General features: G+C 37.8%; 2 protein-coding genes across 2 annotated transcripts; one reads left to right on the top strand and one right to left on the bottom strand.

Moving 5' to 3' along the window:
- The first annotated feature begins 1,081 nt into the window (after nt 1-1,081).
- On the top strand, nt 1,082-8,414 carry LOC116305311 (snake venom 5'-nucleotidase). The gene is made up of 7 exons (XM_031715194.2): nt 1,082-1,426; nt 2,188-2,396; nt 3,340-3,542; nt 4,108-4,370; nt 4,971-5,175; nt 6,391-6,546; nt 7,311-8,414. The coding sequence occupies exons 1-7, from the start codon at nt 1,088-1,090 to the stop codon at nt 7,706-7,708; spliced, it is 1,773 nt and encodes a 590-aa protein (XP_031571054.1). The 5' UTR covers nt 1,082-1,087; the 3' UTR covers nt 7,709-8,414.
- Nucleotides 8,415-8,930: 516 nt separating this feature from the next.
- Nucleotides 8,931-19,622, bottom strand: LOC116305312 (histone-binding protein RBBP7). The gene is made up of 16 exons (XM_031715195.2): nt 19,483-19,622; nt 19,260-19,407; nt 18,272-18,322; nt 18,080-18,174; nt 17,545-17,620; nt 16,942-17,039; nt 16,490-16,605; nt 15,756-15,791; nt 15,610-15,666; nt 15,081-15,148; nt 14,393-14,519; nt 12,826-12,903; nt 12,669-12,745; nt 11,900-11,957; nt 11,347-11,457; nt 8,931-10,855 (listed from the first exon to the last, which is right to left on the bottom strand). The coding sequence occupies exons 1-16, from the start codon at nt 19,505-19,507 to the stop codon at nt 10,787-10,789; spliced, it is 1,290 nt and encodes a 429-aa protein (XP_031571055.1). The 5' UTR covers nt 19,508-19,622; the 3' UTR covers nt 8,931-10,786.
- Nucleotides 19,623-20,670: the final 1,048 nt, after the last annotated feature.

Genomic DNA, 20,670 nt, shown 5'->3' with positions numbered 1-20,670 from the left:
AAAGTATGAATATTGAAAGAAAGTATGAAAGTTGTCTCTTGTTCAGTTAATTATAGTGTACTACACCAACGAAGGCCACGGCCAGAAAATCTTTCAGACAAAAAGCCAATCGTATAAAAAATATGACTTTATTAAAAAAGAATGAAAACGGCGAAAAAAAAGGTATAAAACCTGGTGACCTGATAGACCGACTACCTATCGCTCCAGTCACTTTACTTAAGGTATTTTATATAAGATAGTTTGAGTCGGAACTGTGAATGGAGAGAAAGAGTGGAAAAATAAATAAATAAATAAATAAATAAATAAATAAATAAATAAATAAATAAATAAATAAATAAAAGGGTATAAAACCTGCTCATGCGCAGGTGACCTGATAGACCGACAACCAGCCGCTTCTGTCGGCGTTTTTGTCAAGGTATTTTGTTCAAGAATATCGGGAATCTTTCAGTCGCTTGAACGGAAATTACTAGATATCATGAAGTGAGTACGTTTTTTCTGAATTAATCCCCTAATATCTGTTTTTAATTAATTTGATCTCGTAATCCAACGTGTTCTCGTGTTGATTGACATAACTTTTTAAATTTATTGCGCCTCTTTATCCTACATATACCACAGGCAGCCCAAACAAGGTTCCTGTGTATGGTTTATAAGGGAATGCATGGGAGTTATGATAGAGTCATGACAATAAAACGTTTCACTCAACAATTTGCCTCAAAACGTGCTGCAGTTGTTGCTTTTACTTTGTCCAGTCTTTTGGCGAAGTTTCAGCGCGATTTGAGGCCATTTAGTGTTTTTTTTCAAAATCCGCTCTTGAAGAGCTCATACTGTGCACACACTTTACACATACGGGAAAGTCCGCCAAAAAAACCCCTGTTGTTGTTGGAGGCTGGGGAAGAGGGGAAGATCGCTTGGTACTCAGAACCCGAATTAAATAAATGTCCGTACATGAGAAAAAGACTGCTGCAAGCAGGATGGCTCCGTATCCGGGTTCCCTGTGTCCAAACACGGGATTCTTGGGAGCGAGAGAAACCGCGTTGCGTGACGACGTGACGACGATATTACGCAGGTACTGAACTGAGGATTTACCATGAAGACCATTACAGCAGTATTTACAGTGCTAGTCTTTCTGAATTTCCTAGAAAAAATTTACGGATTTAAGTTAACAATTGTTCATACCAATGACTTCCATTCAAGATTTGAAGAGATGGACGTTAACGGGAGGATGTGCTTTCAAAGAGATCGAGAAGCTGGACTATGTTATGGAGGTGTCGCGAGGCGAGCCACCGAAATCAAGCGCATTCGAAGTCAAGAGAAAAATGTAGTACTCCTTGATGCCGGAGATGTGTTTACGGGCACCCTGTGGTACGTTGTTTACAGGGGGAACGCTACGTGGAAGTTCATGAACGAACTCGGATATGATGCTATGGTAGGCGAATGATTCTTGAAAATGTATGTTATTGTGTAACGCAACCCAACGGGACGTCGACATTTTGGGATCCTTGTGGACAATGTTTTAAACTACTGACGATATTAGAAGCTCCTCTATGTATGTAGCTTAAACTCACTGCGGACTTGGGATCCCTTTGGTCGACGGCATACCCCCTCTCCCCGACCCCCAACATGGAGGCCGTTTCGCAGGCTAAAGTTCCCTCTATTATGTATACAACATGTTTGAACCCACGGCAGATTTCCTCCCCTTCCTCGACCACTTGGGATCCCTGTGGACCGTGTTTTGTGAGTAACGCAAAACTAGGACCCACGTCACACCCGGGACTTTCTATGCACAATAATTTTGGTGTTCGTATTCTTCTATTTAGCTCAGTAAATTTATAGTCTCAAAAATTTGGCCCTCAAATGTGATGACCGATGTCAAAAGTATCGCGGGCGAGACAATTTTGGGTAAAAAATAAGATAAGCAAATAGTTTTGCCCGAAGTTGCCTCGCTCACATGGCTGCCCTCAATACTTTCGACAGCGATCATTTGAAATTGGGAGAGCCCATTACATTAACTGAGTGCTACGTAGGCTCTCCAATTTCAAATCTACTAGCTAGTCTGTGAACTCGGCTCTTCCGCTCCCCCCCACCCCCCCCCCCCCTCCAATCCTCCCTCTCCCCTATCCCCGGAGAGCCCAGTTCACAGACCACAAATCTACATAAATACCTATCACTCTTTATATCGTTTGTTAGACACTTGGTAACCACGACTTTGACGATGGACCAGCCAACACTGCTAGGTTCCTCAGTAACATCAATTGTTCAGTCGTCATATCGAACTTGGACGCCAGTAAAGAACCCACGTGGTCTAGAGATCCTCCGCTGTTCGTAAAAAGTAAAGTATTGGTAATAGGAGGAGAAAAGGTTGGAATAGTTGGATATACGCTTCAATCGATATCAAGGTTGGTAAAATGACAATAGAGGTTTTGCACCATCACGTGCCGGCGCCATAATCCAGCTTGGACTGCCTGTGGTTAGATGGCAGAACAATAAAATCCCTTTGCTCTCGGGCATTGAATTCTTTCTCGTGTAAAACGATTGTATTGTTCCTGCCATCTAACATGGCTGGCGTCACGTGCAAAACCTCTATAGACCTCTTTATACTTGGACATCTGTATTGCTCTCGCTTTCCAGACCACGTGTCATTCCCTAGAGTATCATTTCTTTTATTTAACGGCTGCACATGAGAAGAAACCTAGCCTGGTTCTTACTAGCGACGTTAGCCGAAGCAAGCCGAAGCAAGCCGAAGCAAGCCGAAGCAAGCCGAAGCAAGTCGAAGCAATATGCAGGCCGAAGCAAGTCGACACAAGCCGAAGTAAGCCGAAGCAAGTCGACACGCCTCAACGTTCTCACTATGAAAAGAAGCGACGCAAGCGCAAAAAAAAAAAAACGCAAGGGCTGCGAGAACGAACGATTTTATTTATTTTATGTGGTTATGCTTGTGTCATCTTGTTTAATCAAACATGGATACAACCCAAACAAAGAATCTTATTTTGAAGGGAATAACAGATGGTCTGAAATAGGAAAAACATTAAGCCCAAGGTAAAGGGGTGTATTGTACTTTGGCCAGACATCCAAAACCCCGGCACGGTCACGGTGCTACTCCCCGTTCAGTGCCGTAACTTGTTTCATTGGTTCCATTGAAGATCAGCGACAGCTTGCCACACTATAGCACACTCTCCGATTCGTGTAAATAAAAATCTCATATAATATCAAAGGCGCAGTTAAGTTATGCGAGACAATTTTCTTGCAACTTGCAGTGCAATGCTGACGACGGCGTTACATTGCAAGTTGCAAGAAAAATTGTCTTGTGAAACAATTCCTTAACTAGCTCATGTTTTACAGTGTATCTCATCCGGGACCTAACCTACGGTTCTTACCTGAAATCGAGTCTGTTAGGTCAGCGGTTTCCGACCTCAAACGCCAAGGAATTAACAAGATAATTGCACTGGGGCATGCTGGGATATTGGTAGACAAGAAGATCGCTGAACAAGTTGACGGTGTCGATGTTGTTGTTGGAGGTCACTCACATACATTCTTGTATTCAGGTAAGGGCAAAAGGCGATAATAAGTAAGATACTATGCAGCTTGTATGTGAAAAGAAATTGTTTGTAATTGGCCAACTTATTTACCACGGCTTTCGACCAATTAGAAAGCGAGAAAATTTACTTTTCGTAAGAAGTGTTTATTGAAATTCTCCTACGAGACCTAACCGTAGGCTAGGTCCCGTCTCACCACACTACATCACCCTGCAAAGGAGAGAGACGTAAAAAGAATCACTGAGAACGTGAAGAAACCCTGGCAGTGACCACCATAAGTGTCTGGCCTTTACTAATGATTTCTTTATGGGTTGATTGTGGGATGGGTATGAGGATTTTATGGTGTTAGAAATTGGTGCGATGTACCTCAAAGTACATCCTATGAGTCCTATTGTGCAGCACCAGCCTGTGGGCAAAATCTCAAATAAATGAATAAAAAAAAGGCTGGGATATACCCTAGTGTAGAGTAAGCTGTAAGCAAAACCTCCACCAACCTTTTTGAAATAGCTGTATGTCGAGTAGTGTGTGACAAATTTCCCCCCTGATTTCATGATATTGCACGTACTTTACACAGGTAATCCAATCAAGGAGCATTCCCCCAAAGGTCCATACCCAGTGGTCGTTGACTCAAGCTCCAATCCGGGCCAACAAGTCCCTGTTGTCCAAGACTACGCGTTTGGCCTTTACCTAGGGAGACTGGAAGTAGAATTTAACTCAGAAGGAAAGGTTACCAATTGGAGTGGACAGCCGATTCTATTGGATAACAACGTTACAATGGATGCAAACATGCTAAGGGAAATTAACATAATGAAGAAAAAAGTTGATGAAATATCTGAGGTGAGTGTCGTAAGCAAAGAATGGGAAACGATGCGAGAAATTGATAGTAGTTCCATGAATTTCATCGTTAGATAAGAAAGCATGACTCGAGAAAGCTGAACTACACTGCTAGAAACTACAGTAGTCTACAATTGCCAGGCAAATATGTAGTTTAAATCTGGAATTATTTACCGACTACCCAAACATCGCTGATATTGGTTCTTTCCTGTCAACAATGTTGGCAAAGGACTGGCGAAAAAAATGGCAAAAGAGTGGCGAAGGAGTGGCGAAGGAGTGGCGAAGTGGCGAAGGAGTAGCGAAGGAGTGGCGAAAGAGTGGCGAGGGAGTGGCGAAGGAGTGGCGAAGGAGTGGCGAAGGAGTGGCGAAGGAGTGGCGAGGGAGTGGCGAAGGAGTGGCGAAGGAGTGGCGAAGGAGTGGCGAAGGAGTGGCGAAGGAGTGGCAAAGGAGTGGCGAAGGAGTCGCGAAGAAGTGTCAAAGAAGTGGCGAGGGAATGGCGAGGGAAAACGAAGAAGTGGCGAAGGAGTTGCGAAGCCTTATACACGCAACATGCTAAAAAAGATAAGGTATTGATTTAGTTTCACTTACAACGTCTTGTCACAGATGAAGCTTGGAAGAACTCTCGTCTACCTAAACGGCAATCCAAAAGAATGCGGTATCAAAGAGTGTAACCTTGGTAACATCATAACAGATGCCATGGTTTTCTACTACGCCAATCAAACGGCCAACTCTAATCAGTGGACTGAAGTGAGTGTAGCCTTTCAAATGAGTGGGAGCATCGTGGTTTCTATCGATACATCTCCGCAAGGTAAACTGAAAAATACCATGTAGAATTACCAGATTAAAACGGAATGTTGGGACTAAGTTTTAAAAAGACTCTTAAACGAATAGCATATAATTTGTACGAATAAGCCTTTTCATAGTTTAAGAATCGATACCACTTCGCATGCGATTTTATCCTGAATTTCTCACCTTCTTTTGTTTAATTAAGAACAAAAGAAGGTTTAGACAAAAGAAGGTGAGAAATTCGGGATAAAATCGCATGCGCAGTGGAATCGATTCTTAAACTATGAAAAGGCTTATTGGATACGAATTCCCTACTTCTTAGTCGTACCTCGGAAGCGTACCGCGCCGTATTTTATATTAAACATAGCAAAGCGTTGTATTAATTAAAGGCTTTGCACCCTCACGTGACGGCAGCCATGTTAGATGGTAGGAACAATACAATTGTTTTACATAAGAAAGAATTCAATGCCCGAGAGCAAAGGGATTTTATTGTTCTGCCATCCAACCACAGGCAGCCCAAGCTGTTTCATGGGCGCCGGCACGTGATGGTACAAAGCCTCTATTGGATGATTCACATTCTTATTTCAATTTCCCCACTAATACAAAAAACCTCTCTATGAATAGCCACTATGTCCAAACGTTTTCCCTGACCTTGCTTAGATATAGTCAGCAAGTTTGGTGGTCAGTTGGACAATCCATTTTAAGAGCGTTTGGTCGTAGAGTGCCAAACTTTGACAAACGATGCAAATACTCCAAAAATGTTTGCATGACCTGCTTGAGTCGGAAGCCCAGATTCGCCAGCGAGAGTAAGACGACCTTTGGCAACTACGGTAGAAAAGAAACAAAAACTTAAGTTTGCGATATATGCTGCGAACGTTATAAGAAAGGAAAATAAATAAATAAAAAAAAATTGCGTTTATCTTGTCCCACAGAAAAATTTCAAAATATTGGAACTTATGAAACTTTCAAAGCTTTAGTGAGACTAGCGTTGTACGCTCAAATTATCGTTGGCAATAGACCTTTTTGAGATGCAATTATATGGTGCATTGTGGTCTAGTTACGGTACAAACATGTTTTGTTGATCATGCCTTATATGGTGTTGTTGTACCCAACGTAGACCACAATGCATCACGTTTATTTAACTCAGAAAAGGCCTATACCACAACAATGGGTTTAAAATTTCATAACAAAAACTTCGGTTATCTCGATCACCATTAGTTCTTTATATACTTCACAGAATACATCACCTTTGGTCACGTCTATAACAGTTTACCGTACAACAACACTTATGACCTCATAGAACTGAAGGGTACCGACCTCAAAGCTGTATTGGAATATTCTGTGTCTACCTACGACCCTCTCAATCCTCAAGCAATATTTCTACAAGTATCAGGTATGATATTATAAAACACAGATGAACTGCGAAACCCTTTTAATCCAATATGGATAATCTAGGGATGTTCGAGCTTGAGGGTGCTAGATTGTCCTATTCTTCTTAACCGATCTCTCTATGCCTCCACCTTATGGGTATAAATTTGAACTTTGCATTTTGTAAAGAAAGTGATGTACACACGAAGCTCGTGCAAATGACCACCTCGGGAAATCGAAAAACGTGGTCGTAAATATAGCTGGTCGCTAATGAGAATGCTTTTCATAAGTAGTAATGCAAAACGAGGATTCAAAATCGTGGTTGTAACTAGAGCTGGTCGCTTACGAGAGTGGTCGTAAGGAGAGATTCGTCTCAGTGTGAATTATCGTACATACAGAAAACTTAGAAAGATAACTTAAACAAAAAGAAATAGGTGGGGGGTGGGGTGGGGGAGGATGGAATTCGAAATGATTGACTCCAACGAAGGACTAGCGTCCGAAACGTCAGTAAGTTTTTTCATCTTTTCACGGTGTATAATTGACCTTTTTATCATTACTGTTTCATTAGAAACACCGACGCAGCTCACACTTGTTTTTAGCTAGTTATCTCGACTTATGAAGGGCCTATTGGGGTCTTTCAACTGGAACGCTTTTACTAGAAAGGAGCAATCTATTCAGGTGTATCCTAGAATGTCGTGATCAGGCAACCCCACTTTTTAAACAGCTCTGCCGCATATGGTACAAAGAACTAACAAACCTAGTCAACATATTTTTTTTTACTTTCTCCAGGTCTTCACGTGCAGTACGACGTCTCGAAACCATCGGGGCAGCGAGTCGTCAGCGTCAAAGTGCGTTGCTCTGCGTGCCGTGAGCCCGTCTACCACCCCCTTAGGGATAATACGATATACAAGGTCGTTGCTCCCTCCTATATCGTCAAGGGAGGTGCTGGATATACCGTTTTGAAGGAGAAAACATTGTCTCGTGTCGTAGGAAGCCATGAATCTGATATCTTGGCATTTTATCTAAAGGCAAATGATCCAGTAGCAACAGGAGTTGAAGGCAGAATAACTTTTGTGGGACGTGAAAGTATCAGAAGTATTGAGTGTGTTGCCTGTATTGAGTCTTTCTTGGTTATTGCCATGGTAGTCATTGCAAACACAATACCTTTGCTTGCGCAGATGTCATAAATAATCTTACCTTTTGTTTTAAGTAGATAGCTGTAGATAGTTGTCCTTACTTGGTGGGCAACCACTATATTTACTGACACAGAAATAAAGTTATTATTATTATTATTATTATTATTAAACGTATTTTGTGGTTAGAGTCCAGAAATTTCCGATGGTTTAATTAGCGTAATATTAAGTCTTATTTACCACGATACGTCAACAGTCTTTCCGGCAAAATGTTGTGTACTCAAAAGTCGTAGCCGTGAGGCGAGTACTGTACCACAACGCCATTCTTGATTCACCCTAAGCTATATAGACCCTTTGCATTGATTTCCTAGAGGAATTGTTGTGGGGAACTAAACAATAGGCCATTCTTTCTTATGCAAAAATAACAAAACAAAAAAAAAAAAAAAAATCCCCCAGAACAATTCCTTTTGGGACTCAGTGCAAGGAGGCTATTCTCACCTTTTAGACTACTTTGACCCTGAGCTTGTTAAGTGCCGTGGATGTGTGCCTGTGTTGTGGGAAATGTGAGAGATCATTTGGTGAAGAGGACAAGTCATGATGATATGCATACGAAGACCATTTTGGTTTCACACACAAAATAGATGCAGTCTTACTATAGACCTTTCCTGAGATAGCAAAAGGAAAGGTTCCTTCTGCTCTAGCTTGGGTATACATTTTCTTTTAAAGTGCCTATGGCTCCTAACTCAATGTTTTCAGCGTTGATTCTACATGAAGTGAATAGTTAAATAGTAAAATATTTTTATATGATTTGAGTGATGCATCTTGGAGATATCAAGGTTTATACTTGTATGCTAATGAGTATGATGTCATAGGAGGCATCATTAAATATACGAAATATTTACTGGGTTAGTAAAATATCCTGTATAAAACAATTATCTTACTCAGGGTTTATAGAAAGGTTATTGCAAATTTGTTTCCTCATAGTAATCAGTGTTTGATTTTAAAATGATGACAAATAAACCCAAATGCCTACTATGACATCACACTCATTAGCATACTGGAATCATAAACCTTGATATCTTCAAGATGCATCACTCAAATCATATAAAAAATTTTACTATTTAACTTTTAACTTCATGTAGAATCAATGCTGAAAACATTGAGTTAGGGGTCATAGGCACTTTAATTCCAAGGTGTTTGTATTCAAGCTAGACCAGATGCCTCCTTGTTATCTAACTCTAGTAGTTTACTGCGAGACGTAGACTAGGTAGGTAAATTTTGTTAATTATTAGAGTTTATTTTCATTAAAAAATCTTTATTAATACAACAACAAACAGGTCAGTCTCCACATTATCTTAAGCGCTTCTTAATCGTAATGTTATTTTTCGACAAAACAAGGTATTGGTGGATGTAAACTCAGAGTTGACCACATAGCATTTCATGACATTGTCGGAAAACAAAGTTTACAAGGACACGTGCCTATGGAATGTCATGGAAACCTCTTGATTGACATACGTCAAAAGCAATGTCTTCGAATTGTAGACTTAGCGTGTGATTGAAAAGCGCTGTAATATTCTCGACTTTCACATCCCCATAATCCTTTGCATCTTTGGGGGGTAACCCGAGGGTAAAAACCCACTTATTTTGCTGAAGGCTGATCAGACAATGTTGAAAATACTTTGTTTGGTATCCAAAGATAAAATGAAGAAGTAAAAAACAGAAAAAGATAGAAGCTTGAAGACGTTTAAGGTACATTTTAAACATTTTTTTGTAAGTCAATACATTTTCTGTAAGACCAAAACTCTTAATAATAATAATATTAATAATAACTTTATTTAACCTACAAAAATGGATCAGCTAGTACCTTGGTAAGATCTGTAAATGCAAAAATAATTTGGAATAAACTGATAATCAGTATTGTACAGATCAAAGCAGGTATAGTATAAATTCAATTAAGAAACCTTTCAATTTGGGACAGTTTTTTGATTGGTTACCCCCCAAAAACACAAGGCATTATGGGGATGTGAAAGTCGAGAATTAAGACAATTTAAGCTTTTGGCCACTGGTATGGTACTAACAAACAGATCAAGGATCTTAGAACGTTTGTGGCATAAGTTGAGCTTAATAAAGAAAAGAAACAAGTATTTTCGAACTCCTAGAGTTACTTTAGAAAGTATTCTTCAAAGTGATCACATATTCGGATTGGCTTGAATGAATGGTAAATAGCGCAGCGCACTGATTCTAAAAATAGCTTAAAACATTGCATTCTGTTTAACCGCTACGAGGATTGTACGAACCGATTTTATTATTTTTACTTAAAGTCACAATAATAACCCATGTAAACTAAGATCAACTGCGATCGGCTGTTAAAATTATCTGCTGAAAGTAAACTTGTAAGTTTGTTTGTCCAAATTTCGCCTTTGTCTTTGTTTTTATGACGTCACGACTGCGCTGCGCTATTGACAGCATGTGTTGGCATGAAAAACCTTTTGTCTCTTCAAAATACAGTTACAGCAAAATTCAGTATGCTTGACCCCTCTTGAATAATATTGTACCTTTAAGTTTTTCAAACTCTTATCTTCTATTGATGGGTTGCAAGCATTAGCATCCCCAAGAGAGTTAAAATCATGGCAGCCATTGTGGTGCCGTTTACAATGGATGCTAATAAGAAATCTTTTGTTAAATGGCACCAACGCTCCCCCGAGAGGCCGCGATGACGTAACGTGCAATCGAAAAATATCAGTACTAAACATATTAGAAATTGCTAAGCTCAAATCGAGATCAGGGGATACCAAGTGATAAACAAGATGGTATTTTATGTTAAAGAGAGATATGAGGGAAAAAAAGAGTTTGACATGTACAAAATTATAGTCACTTTTCTTCCAATAAATTTAAGAAGCTTTTCTCTAGTGAAAAAGAACCAAATTGTGTACTTTAAGGGGAAAGATAAATAAGGGGAAAGATAGTTTGACATATTGTACAAAATTATAGTGGCTTTTTGAGGATTAAAAGTCTTTCTTTGGTAAAGTGGACCAATATGACAGAGAGAGAGAGAGAGAGGGAGGCAGAAAAGCAAGGATATCTACATGTGATCGTGGAAGTATAGGTTATGATGATGGTTGGAGGTATAACTTAGGATGCTGGTTCTTCAAGCTCTGATGCTGGTGTCTCTAATTCTTCGTCGTTGTAGATGTTTTCAGCCTAGAAATGACAAAATATATTCAGACATATTTATAAAGATGTAACTGGTGGTGTATCCAGACTTGAACCCTGGTCGCCATTGGTGAGAAGCGAGTGCCCCTACCGCTACCACACCCATGCTTCCCTTGACCCTAAGGAATGAAGCCCAATTGCCCTATTTCACTATGACGTCACTGCTTGTTTATGTGGGGGATAGAATCGCCAAATCCAATAGAAAATTCAACAAAATTTGCTCCTAACAAAACAGTTTAATCTAAAATGGCCTGGTTTTCAGATATAATATGTGTTAATATGTACTAAAAAATATTCTGAGTGTTGCTGGCTATTCTACTTCTCTTCGCGGATTGATACAGGTTTTAGAACAATTTTCGGTGAATTTGTGTTGGTTTGGTCCCCTCTGACGACCATGATCCTTTGCGTTTAAACAATAGATTGTTTTGATGTGACGTCATAGTGAAATAGGGCCCATTCTGATGGCGATAATATTGTACCATTTGCCAGACTTGCATGATGTTATCTTCAGAGATGCTGCACAGTACCCAAGGTTCATTGGGGTTCCAGGAGAAGTCAGAGATCTTGGCAGTGTGTCCGCCATGGATAAACTACAGGGTAGAAAACATTACATGAACATAGCAATATTACAGAAGTGAAATTACCACATGGACATCCAATCTGCATGACAGGCAACACGAAGTTATGCATTAATAACATAACTAAAACAAAGCATTAATCCTCTTTTGATTGGTTAATTCAATATAAATCTAATCGAATATACCACTTCATGATGGATGGCAGGAAGCCTAACCAGTTTTGCAACCCACTTGAATAGGCTACTGATAGATCAAATTAGAATTTAGAAAGTGATTTTTGCGGAGGGAGGAAAAGTGGAGAACCCAGAGAAAAAATCCTCAAATCACAGGAGAGAACCAACAAACAACTCTACTCACATACGACACAGAGCCTGGCAAGACTCCAACCTGGGTCACCTTGGTGAGAGGCGAGCTCTTTGGATGCTACTCCACCTGTGCTTCCCAATTAACTTACCAATAGTTCTGGAGGTCCATCTTCCATATCTTCTGCTGATTGTTCTTCACCTATTTTACTAAAGGTTATAAAAACAGTATGTTACAAGAGCAATCCTTTTGTAACTGGGAAAAGACATGTTGCTGTGAAGCACATAAGGCTAGACAAAATGGTTTATATTTTTATCGATAACCTGAAACAATAACTAGACTGATCAAAGTTAGGGCACGGGTAACTCACGGATAGAACCCTGAAACAACCTCTGGGCTGATTTAAGTCAGGGCATGGCTAACTAACAAATAGAACCCTGAAACAACTTCTGGGCTGATCTAAGTAAGGGCATGGGTGACTCGCAGATCAAACCGGGAAACAACCTCTGGTCTGATCTAAGTCAGGGCATGGCTAACTCACAGATAGAACCCTGAAACAACCTCTGGGCTGATCTAAGTCAGGCCATGGGTGACTCACAGATTGAACCCTGAAACAACCTCTGGGCTGGTCTAAGTCAGAGCATGGCTAACTCAAAGATTTAACTCTGAAACAACCTCTGGGCTGATCCAAGTCAGGGCATGGCTAACTTACAGATCAAACCGTGAAACAACCTCTGGGATGATTTCAGTCAGGCAAAGGCTAACTCACAGATCAGACCCTGAAAAACCCCTTGGGCTGTTCTAAGTCAGGAAACAGTTAACTAACAGATTAAACCCTGAAACAATCTCCAGGTGGAAAAAAATTATGACACTGCTAACTCACAGATCATATTTGAAAGCTATAGAACAGAATGCATTACCTGAGATCCCATACATGAAGGCGTCTGTCTGTCCCACTTGAAGCAAGGATGGTTTCATTATGTGGAGACCATTGTACCTGGAAAACATAACAGAGAAAGAACATGTTACTGGAGTTGAGTGATAAATACTCTTTAAAATATCAAGCAGAAATGTTACCTGGAATATTTCATCTTTGTGCGACTCGAAGGAGTGTAGTTTCAGCTTCAGATTTCTTAAATCCCACAAAGCAACAGTCTGATAAAAGAAAACCGTAATATTTGATGAATGGCTCAAATATTAAAAGTACAGGTAACCACCATATTATGTACAAGAAATGTTTATCTAAGATTAACAATTTATATTAACAATTTATTTATTTATTTATTATTTATTTATCTATTTATTAATTATTATTTTTTATTTATTATTATTTATTTTTATTTATTTATTTATTATTATTAATTTATTTTATTTTTTATTTTATTTATTGATTTATCTATTTCTTGTTATTATTCATTAATTTATTTTTAATTAATTAATTTGTTTTATTTATTTTTTCCTAAGCGTGGGCGAATTTGTTTGGAGCACACATGCCATGGTTTGATCGCGTTTTTCTTTGTCAATTGTAACGTTTTTCATTTCCCTGAGGATGGCCGAGTAGGCTGAAAGCTCGGAATATATTATCAAATCTATGGTTGATAAGACAAACTATCATGAATTTATAGAATAACTTATAATTTAAAATAATGTATCATTATTTTGTCACTAGCTAAAAAAATAAATAAATCAAAGTCCATGATAGGAATTGAATCCATGACCTTCTGGGTGCTGGTCCGATGCTCTACCACTGAGCCATTTTTACATACCATACGGTGTTACAAATTATCTATCTATCAACTGTTTTAGCCATAATGAGTGATTATTTAACAATTTATTGTATGAAAGAAAGAAATAGGAAATAAATGGTGATTGCCTCTGGGTCTTACGTTTGATTCCTGGACATTGCATCACATGTGAGTAGAGTTTATTAAAGTGCTACTCTGATGAAAATCGCTCAAACTTGGATTTAGCTGAAACTTCCTAAAAATACTCTTTAAAGGTCCAATAATCACTGTACGAAGTGTTTCCTCGATATTCAGGACGAAAGTATGATATTTTTAAGATTAGTTTTTGGACTCAACATCTACTCAACATCGAACATCGCTCCATACATTTCTTTGTAATTTATGATCAAAATATCAGTAGTAAAGCCGAGAAAGAAATACACAAACACCCCAAAATATAAATTATAATCACAAGTAATGTGAAACAAGCACATTAGCCACCCTTTGGGCTTCATAGGAATAAAATAAATTAAGGATTTATATACAAGGAAATATATGTAGCAATGTTTGATGTTGAGTGTATGACGTCACAGACTCCAAAAGCTAATCGTAAAAATATCATACTTTCGTCCTGAATATCGAGAAAACACTTCGTACAGTAATTATTGGACATTTAAAGAGTATTCTTAGGAAGTTTCAGCTGAATCCAAGTTTGAGCGATTTTCGTCAGAGTAGTACTTTAAGTCTCTCTCTCTTCATTCTAAAAAACTTTACTCATAGATCACACATGATGTCAAGCCAAGAAATTTAATCCGCGACCCCAAAGGTGAGTGGCAGGTGCACTAATTCTATGCTACTCTTGATTCCCTGAGATAAAAAAATTGTCATGTGTGGATGAGACATTAGAGGAATATATGTACCTTGTCAGCCGAACCAGTAGCAAGAATAAACTCACTATAAGGGTTGAATGATAGACAGTTGACTTCTGCTGTGTGTGCGTCCACTGTGTGAGCGGCTTTGTTACTGCTGTTCTGACGAGTGTCCCATCTAGGAAAAAAGAATTATTTCATACTTTTTCTTTTTATCATTAAATTTTTTTGCTATGTGTGTGATTCTGAATCAGTAAATTGAAAAGAGTAAACAATAAGATCCTCAGATCAGTGCCAATAGTGTATGTTAGGTTGTTGTTAAAATGTGGGCAGGGTATTGGTAGGATGTCGATAGTTTGAGGATATGGTACAGTAATGGTAGGTTGTTAAGTAAATAAGTAACAGTAGGTTGACAATAGCTTGTTGGTAGATTGTTGTTAGAATGTGGGCAGGGTATTGGTAGAAAGTTCAAAGGTTGAGGATATCTTACTGTAATGGTAGGTTGTGAGTAAAGAAGTAACAGTAGGTTGACAGTAGCTTGTTGGTAGATTGTTGTTAGAATGTGGGTAGGGTATTGGTAGAAAGTTGAAAGGTTGAGGAAATGTTATTGTAATGGTAGATTGTGAGTAAAGAAGTAACTGCAGGTTGATAGTGTGTTGTCAGTCGGTACTAACACCAATTTGGGTGTCAAATTCTTTAGTATTAACCAGTAAATTATTATACAATTTTGTATACTTACATCATTAATTTATGATCATCAGCAACTGACCCAAACAAGCTTTCATGTAGAAGATGCCAAGATACATCCTGGTAAATAATCAATAAATAGTATATATTTATTTATCGAACTCATCAATAATTCATGAGGAAAACACAACAGAAATCACGACCGTGAAGAGTGTTGTAAATCTGATACAAAACTGTGTTCATTTGCATAAACTTTAAGTTGGATTTTCTTGGCCAGATTCACTTCAATTTTGAAAATTTTAGTGAAACACAAAGGAACTAACCTAGACGTTTGATAAGTAACATACAGTATTTGTGTCCATGTTGTATCTGATATACAAACACTCGCCTTCGGCTCATGGTTGTATATCTGATACAACACAGCCACTCATACTGTACATATTACTTAGTCCATTATTTTATCTTAACTTAATTTTTTGTCATTTTCAAAGTCATTTCTGCTGTTTCGTATTCAAGAAATTTGGAGATGGTTTCTATATAATTTATGAATCATTAATAAAAAAAGAAAAAAATTGAATTACCTCGACAACAGCTGAGTGTCCAGTGAAGATACGATGTGCATCAACAGTCTTTTGTTCCTAAAGTATGAATACACAAGCACAGGTAAGCCACTTCATAAGATTATTTTTTATTTATGACACAATATAATATAAACAATATAACTTACCTTAGTCACTTTGCTGATGTCCCACAAACAGATGGTCTACAAATGAACATAAAGAATGTTTTAGCGTCAATGATATCCATATCTCAAAATCATCAACATTATTAATCCCTAATATGACCTCTGAGATGATCTACATGTACAGTAAGTCAAGGCACAGCTAGCTCAAAGATAGAATCCTGAAACAACCCCTGGGCTTATCTAAGTCAGGGCATGGCTAACTCACAGATAGAATCCTGAAACAACCCCTGGGCTGATCTAAGTCAGGGCATGGCTAACTCACAGATAGAACCCTGAAACAACCCCTGGGCTGATCTAAGTCAGGGCATGGCTAACTCACAGATAGAACCCTGAAACAACCCCTGGACTGATCTAAGTCAGGGCATGGCTAACTCACAGATAGAACCCTGAAACAACCCCTGGACTGATCTAAGTCAGGGCATGGCAAGCTCAAAGATAGAATCCTGAAACAACCCCTGGGCTGATCTAAGTCAGGGCATAGCTAGCTCAAAGATAGAACCCTAAAACAATCTCTGTGGGCTGATCTAAGTCAGGGCATGGCTAACTCATAGATCAAACTGGCTTTGGGGAGGGAGGAAAACCCTAACACTTGGATAAAGATGGATAAAGAATCAAAAGAGCCAACGAAAAGACTCACACATGGTGCCAAGGAATAAAACACAAGACCCCAGAGATGTTTAGTACATTGTAAACATGTGCACTTATGTAATACTTACATGATCATCTGAAGCACTTAACAAGTGACCATTGACATTTGGATTCCATGACAGACCATAACCCTCTTTAGTGTGTCCCTTGAGGCGTAGGTCAGGATTACACTCGCCATTAGGATCTACGACATTACATATTAGTTCTTAGATAACATGTTCTTGTTCATTCATCGCCATCGCCGATTGGCACAGAGCACAGCTCGTATCAGATCAGCACTGGGTTTTCAATGCTTGTTAAACTAAGGGTGCTTTTCATGAAGTCAAACCAGTCAGTCAGAGTGGTCAGTTCTAAAATGATATGTGTCAGTTCCTAGAACTGGTTTGGACAATGTTGGTCCAGTTCTAATAATCGTCATGTACCATTAAATTTTGAAAACTGGCTGCTTGGAACGATCTGTTTTACTTAATGGAAAGCGCCCTTATTAATATCCTACTTTTATATAAACTGAACTAGATACCTGGTTTAGATGGGTGCTTTGTGTAGTCAAACACAAGAACGTCTGCTGTTGGTGTCTTTGTTGCAATGATACAAGGGTTTTGAGGCATGAAACGAGCTCTGAAGGAAACAACAAAGATATGTTCAAAATTCTAGTGCAAAAAATAATGGTTATTAATCTTACTTTTCAATATAAACATACAAGGAAAATGATCTGCAAAGTCTGTGAAATTACAATACATTATGCGCCAAATCAAAATATGGTGACCAACCTAAGTAACTATTGTTCTGCACTGACAAGCGACTGAGTAGCCTTGTGTTCACATAGCAACATAAAAGCGTTTTCATATGTATGAGAGGCTAGTCTGTCGCTAGTCAGTGCAGAATAATAGCTTTTCAAATTGGTCTAAATCTAGACTAGATCAGAATAATAATATATCAAGAGTAATAATAAATTATATTTTAGTATATTTATGATAAGGCAGGGTTTTTATTAAGTTTTGAAATTATATAAGAAAATCATGCACAGTTTAAGCCAGAGATTTTTGCTAAGTTACCAGAGTGTTCTCCGTCATTGCCGACCATTAATGAAAACCCTGATAAGATGCTTAATTAAAAATCTTACCTATTTACTTCTCCTTCATGGTTTATTCTTATTTCTATTTCAATTTTTCCGCTAACTGAACCAAAACCTCCAAATTCTGTAAATAAAATACATAATTAGTACAATATTCTTTAGCTAGTGTACAAAATTTTTTCAAAACATCAAATTGGGATCAATGTTACACCCTTTACCAATATAAAGCTTAGGGAATAGACCTTTTTACCAATGTCGTGACTATCTTGAATTCTACTGTTTTAATTATGACATTATTGGATGCCAAGTGGGCAACTATTGGAAAATCTATAGACTGCACAGCTGTCTGGGTGCTTTCTATATCACTTTACACTTTTCAATGAGAAGCACATCTAAAAAGCGATTGAATTTGCTGGTAGTTGGAACAATATGCAAAACACCACTGTGACTTCAAATTATTTGAAAATGCAGCCCACCTAATCTGCTTTATGAATTTTCTACAGGTTTGTCTCCTTGCCAAACCATATTTTAAGATGGCCATCATATCAGTATAAAAGTCTAATTTTTTTCATGTCCTTCGTACCTCCTTTTTCACTGTCATAATGACTAGCATCAAACTGAGCATCATCATTGGGTAACTGTACACTGGCTATTACTACATGGTTCTGTTCATCAGACCTGTCAATACAAAGTTTTAAAACCTTAAAACTTGTAATTTTTTATTATTTGAGCTCTCGTGAAACAAGCAAACAACTAACAAATAAGTTCAACTTACGTATGTGTCCCAAGAATAAGACGATGGACTGAATAATCTTTGCCTTCAGGTCTACAAGAAAATATCAGAAAAAATTAGGTAATAAAGTTTGTAACTAAGAAAACTATGTCTTTAAGATAGATTTGGTTTAGTCTGCACTAGTCATACCCACTACAGAAAGGGGTATACCTGTAAAATTCTTAAGAGAGAACCCTTTGACATACCTCCCTTTTACCTTATCCCAAAATATCCATCTTATGTTCGACAACGGAGGGACATAAAAGAACCTCCGAGGACATAAAGAAACCCTGCCATTGACCACCCTCAGTGCCTCCACTTCATATTAACCATCTCTCATGCTTGTAAATTGTATAAAAAGCAATCTGTTATTCACTCAATGTAAAGCGCCTTTGATTATATCAATATAGAAAGAGCGCTATATAAATCATAAATCATTATTGTTATTATCCCATTCCCTTCCCCTTAATTTAATTTGATTTGTGTGACGAGGTATGGATGTTTTCTTTCAAACTTCAAAATATCCCAAACATGAAATCTGATCCCAGTCTTCTTTTCATTTTGAAAGTATGACAAAAGAATTTCGAGTGCTTTGAAATTTCAACTGTTTTTCTTCATTTGAAACAAAAATCACGACCAATAAAAAGGCATAGACTGCAAGAAATAGTTTAAATTTCAAAACAGGATGGCAACAAGGTTTTAGTAATGACAAATCTTAATGTGATTAGTGATTTCACGTGTTTTTATTGTCGGATTGCCTCCATCGACACAAAACTCATTTGACAAGAGCTTCAATAAGCTCGTTTTCAAGGTTTTTAGCTTTAATCTTTTAAAAATTTGTGGCCTAGTAGACAATCGTACATCAAATTCCCATTAAGCACGTGTAAATACGACCAGCATTTAGAAGGTTTGTCAAACTTTTTGCCATCAATGTTGTGCATTTAACTCAAGTTTTGGCATCTTCTAAAGGCTTTTAAAGCAGTAAACTCACTTTGTGACGTCTGGAAGCCACTGTACAGTAAGGCTAGGCCATTCTAATGCGTGTGTCATGACCAAATCGTACAAGAACGGCGTATTCTTCTTCCATATTTTGTACTCTTCATTGATAATTCTCTCCTCGACCGCTTCGTCGAAGGGCTCTGGGGCAAAATGCATAAACAGATAAGCAAAAATTTCAAATAAAATGGCAAGAATAAACTCTGATAAAGCCTTACCGTTCTCTTTAGGGGAGCCAGACATCTTTGGATGAGAAAAAAGGAATTTTTCCGACGCCGGAATCAAAAACTTGAAAGCAAAGAAAGACAGATTATGGCGTGCGTATTCCCCGCCAAATGGTGTAGCACGTGACTATGACTGGCCAATCAAAACACAACTTAGCTGGGTAAGACCGCTGAAATGAGAAAAAAAGAAAAGATGGAAAAAGAATGGGAATAAATGGGAAGAAAAACAAAAAAATCCCTTTTCAAGAAAAAATATTATAGTTCTGAAAGAGTTAATTATATTCAATATTTTCATTTCTGATAAATATTTTAGGATTTATCAAAATTTAAACCTTCCATGAAAAATAATTAAAAAACAAAAAAAAAAAAAAAAAAAAAAAACTCATTGAAATATTTGTTTTAAAGAAAATCTATTTTTTATTACTTTGCATCATATCAACTCATGCATTTCTTTAATTAAGAAAAAACAATAAAAATTCACTACTCTTTTACCATATTTTAAAGTAATTTGCAAAAGCACCCAGATGATCTCTTGACACAACAGTCACTGAAGGCTGCATCTCTGAATAGCACATATTAGTATAATTTTAGACTTGAATATGTAGTTTCTTGAGCTGCGATTGGTCAAGTGACAGGTGATTCTGAGGCAATAATCACCTCATGATTATAAGGTTTTCCAAAATTTTCCAGATCGGAAGTACGGTAACACTAAAACTTTTTTTATCCTAAATTTCGACTTTTCTCTGATAATCACATCTAAAATTATACTAAAACGATTGCTCCCCTCAGGCTTGGTGATTATGGTGATATTAACCTTGCTGCTAGGTAAATATTCCACCGATAATCACTTCAGCTTCTAGCAAATGATTGTTAATTAGTATTTTTACACAAGTGAATGTGTCTCATGCTATAATATACACCTACAGGTGAATATAATGTACACATGGGCATGCTGGTTTGCCGATTTGTTCTGCTTGCAGACATATAAAATTTGAACAAAAAAAACCTTTCTCCATTACTCATTAAATTCACTTGTGTTAAAAAACAATTATTCGCCTCAGGCTCAGTGAATATGGAGGAATATTCACCCTGCTGCTCCAAGACTCTCATCTTGGTAAGTTTCCCTGATATTTACTTTGCCTTTAATCATGGACATTTTGTACTAATTCCCAAATCTGTTTT

This window comes from Actinia tenebrosa, unplaced genomic scaffold (assembly GCF_029948245.1).
Source record: "Actinia tenebrosa isolate PJP-AT-01 unplaced genomic scaffold, QUT_ActTen_1.0 PGA_scaffold5__44_contigs__length_20552954, whole genome shotgun sequence".
Classification (NCBI taxonomy): domain Eukaryota; kingdom Metazoa; phylum Cnidaria; class Anthozoa; order Actiniaria; family Actiniidae; genus Actinia; species Actinia tenebrosa.
The sequence above is the reverse complement of the archived record's forward strand: the minus strand, read 5'-3'. Positions and strand labels throughout refer to the sequence as shown.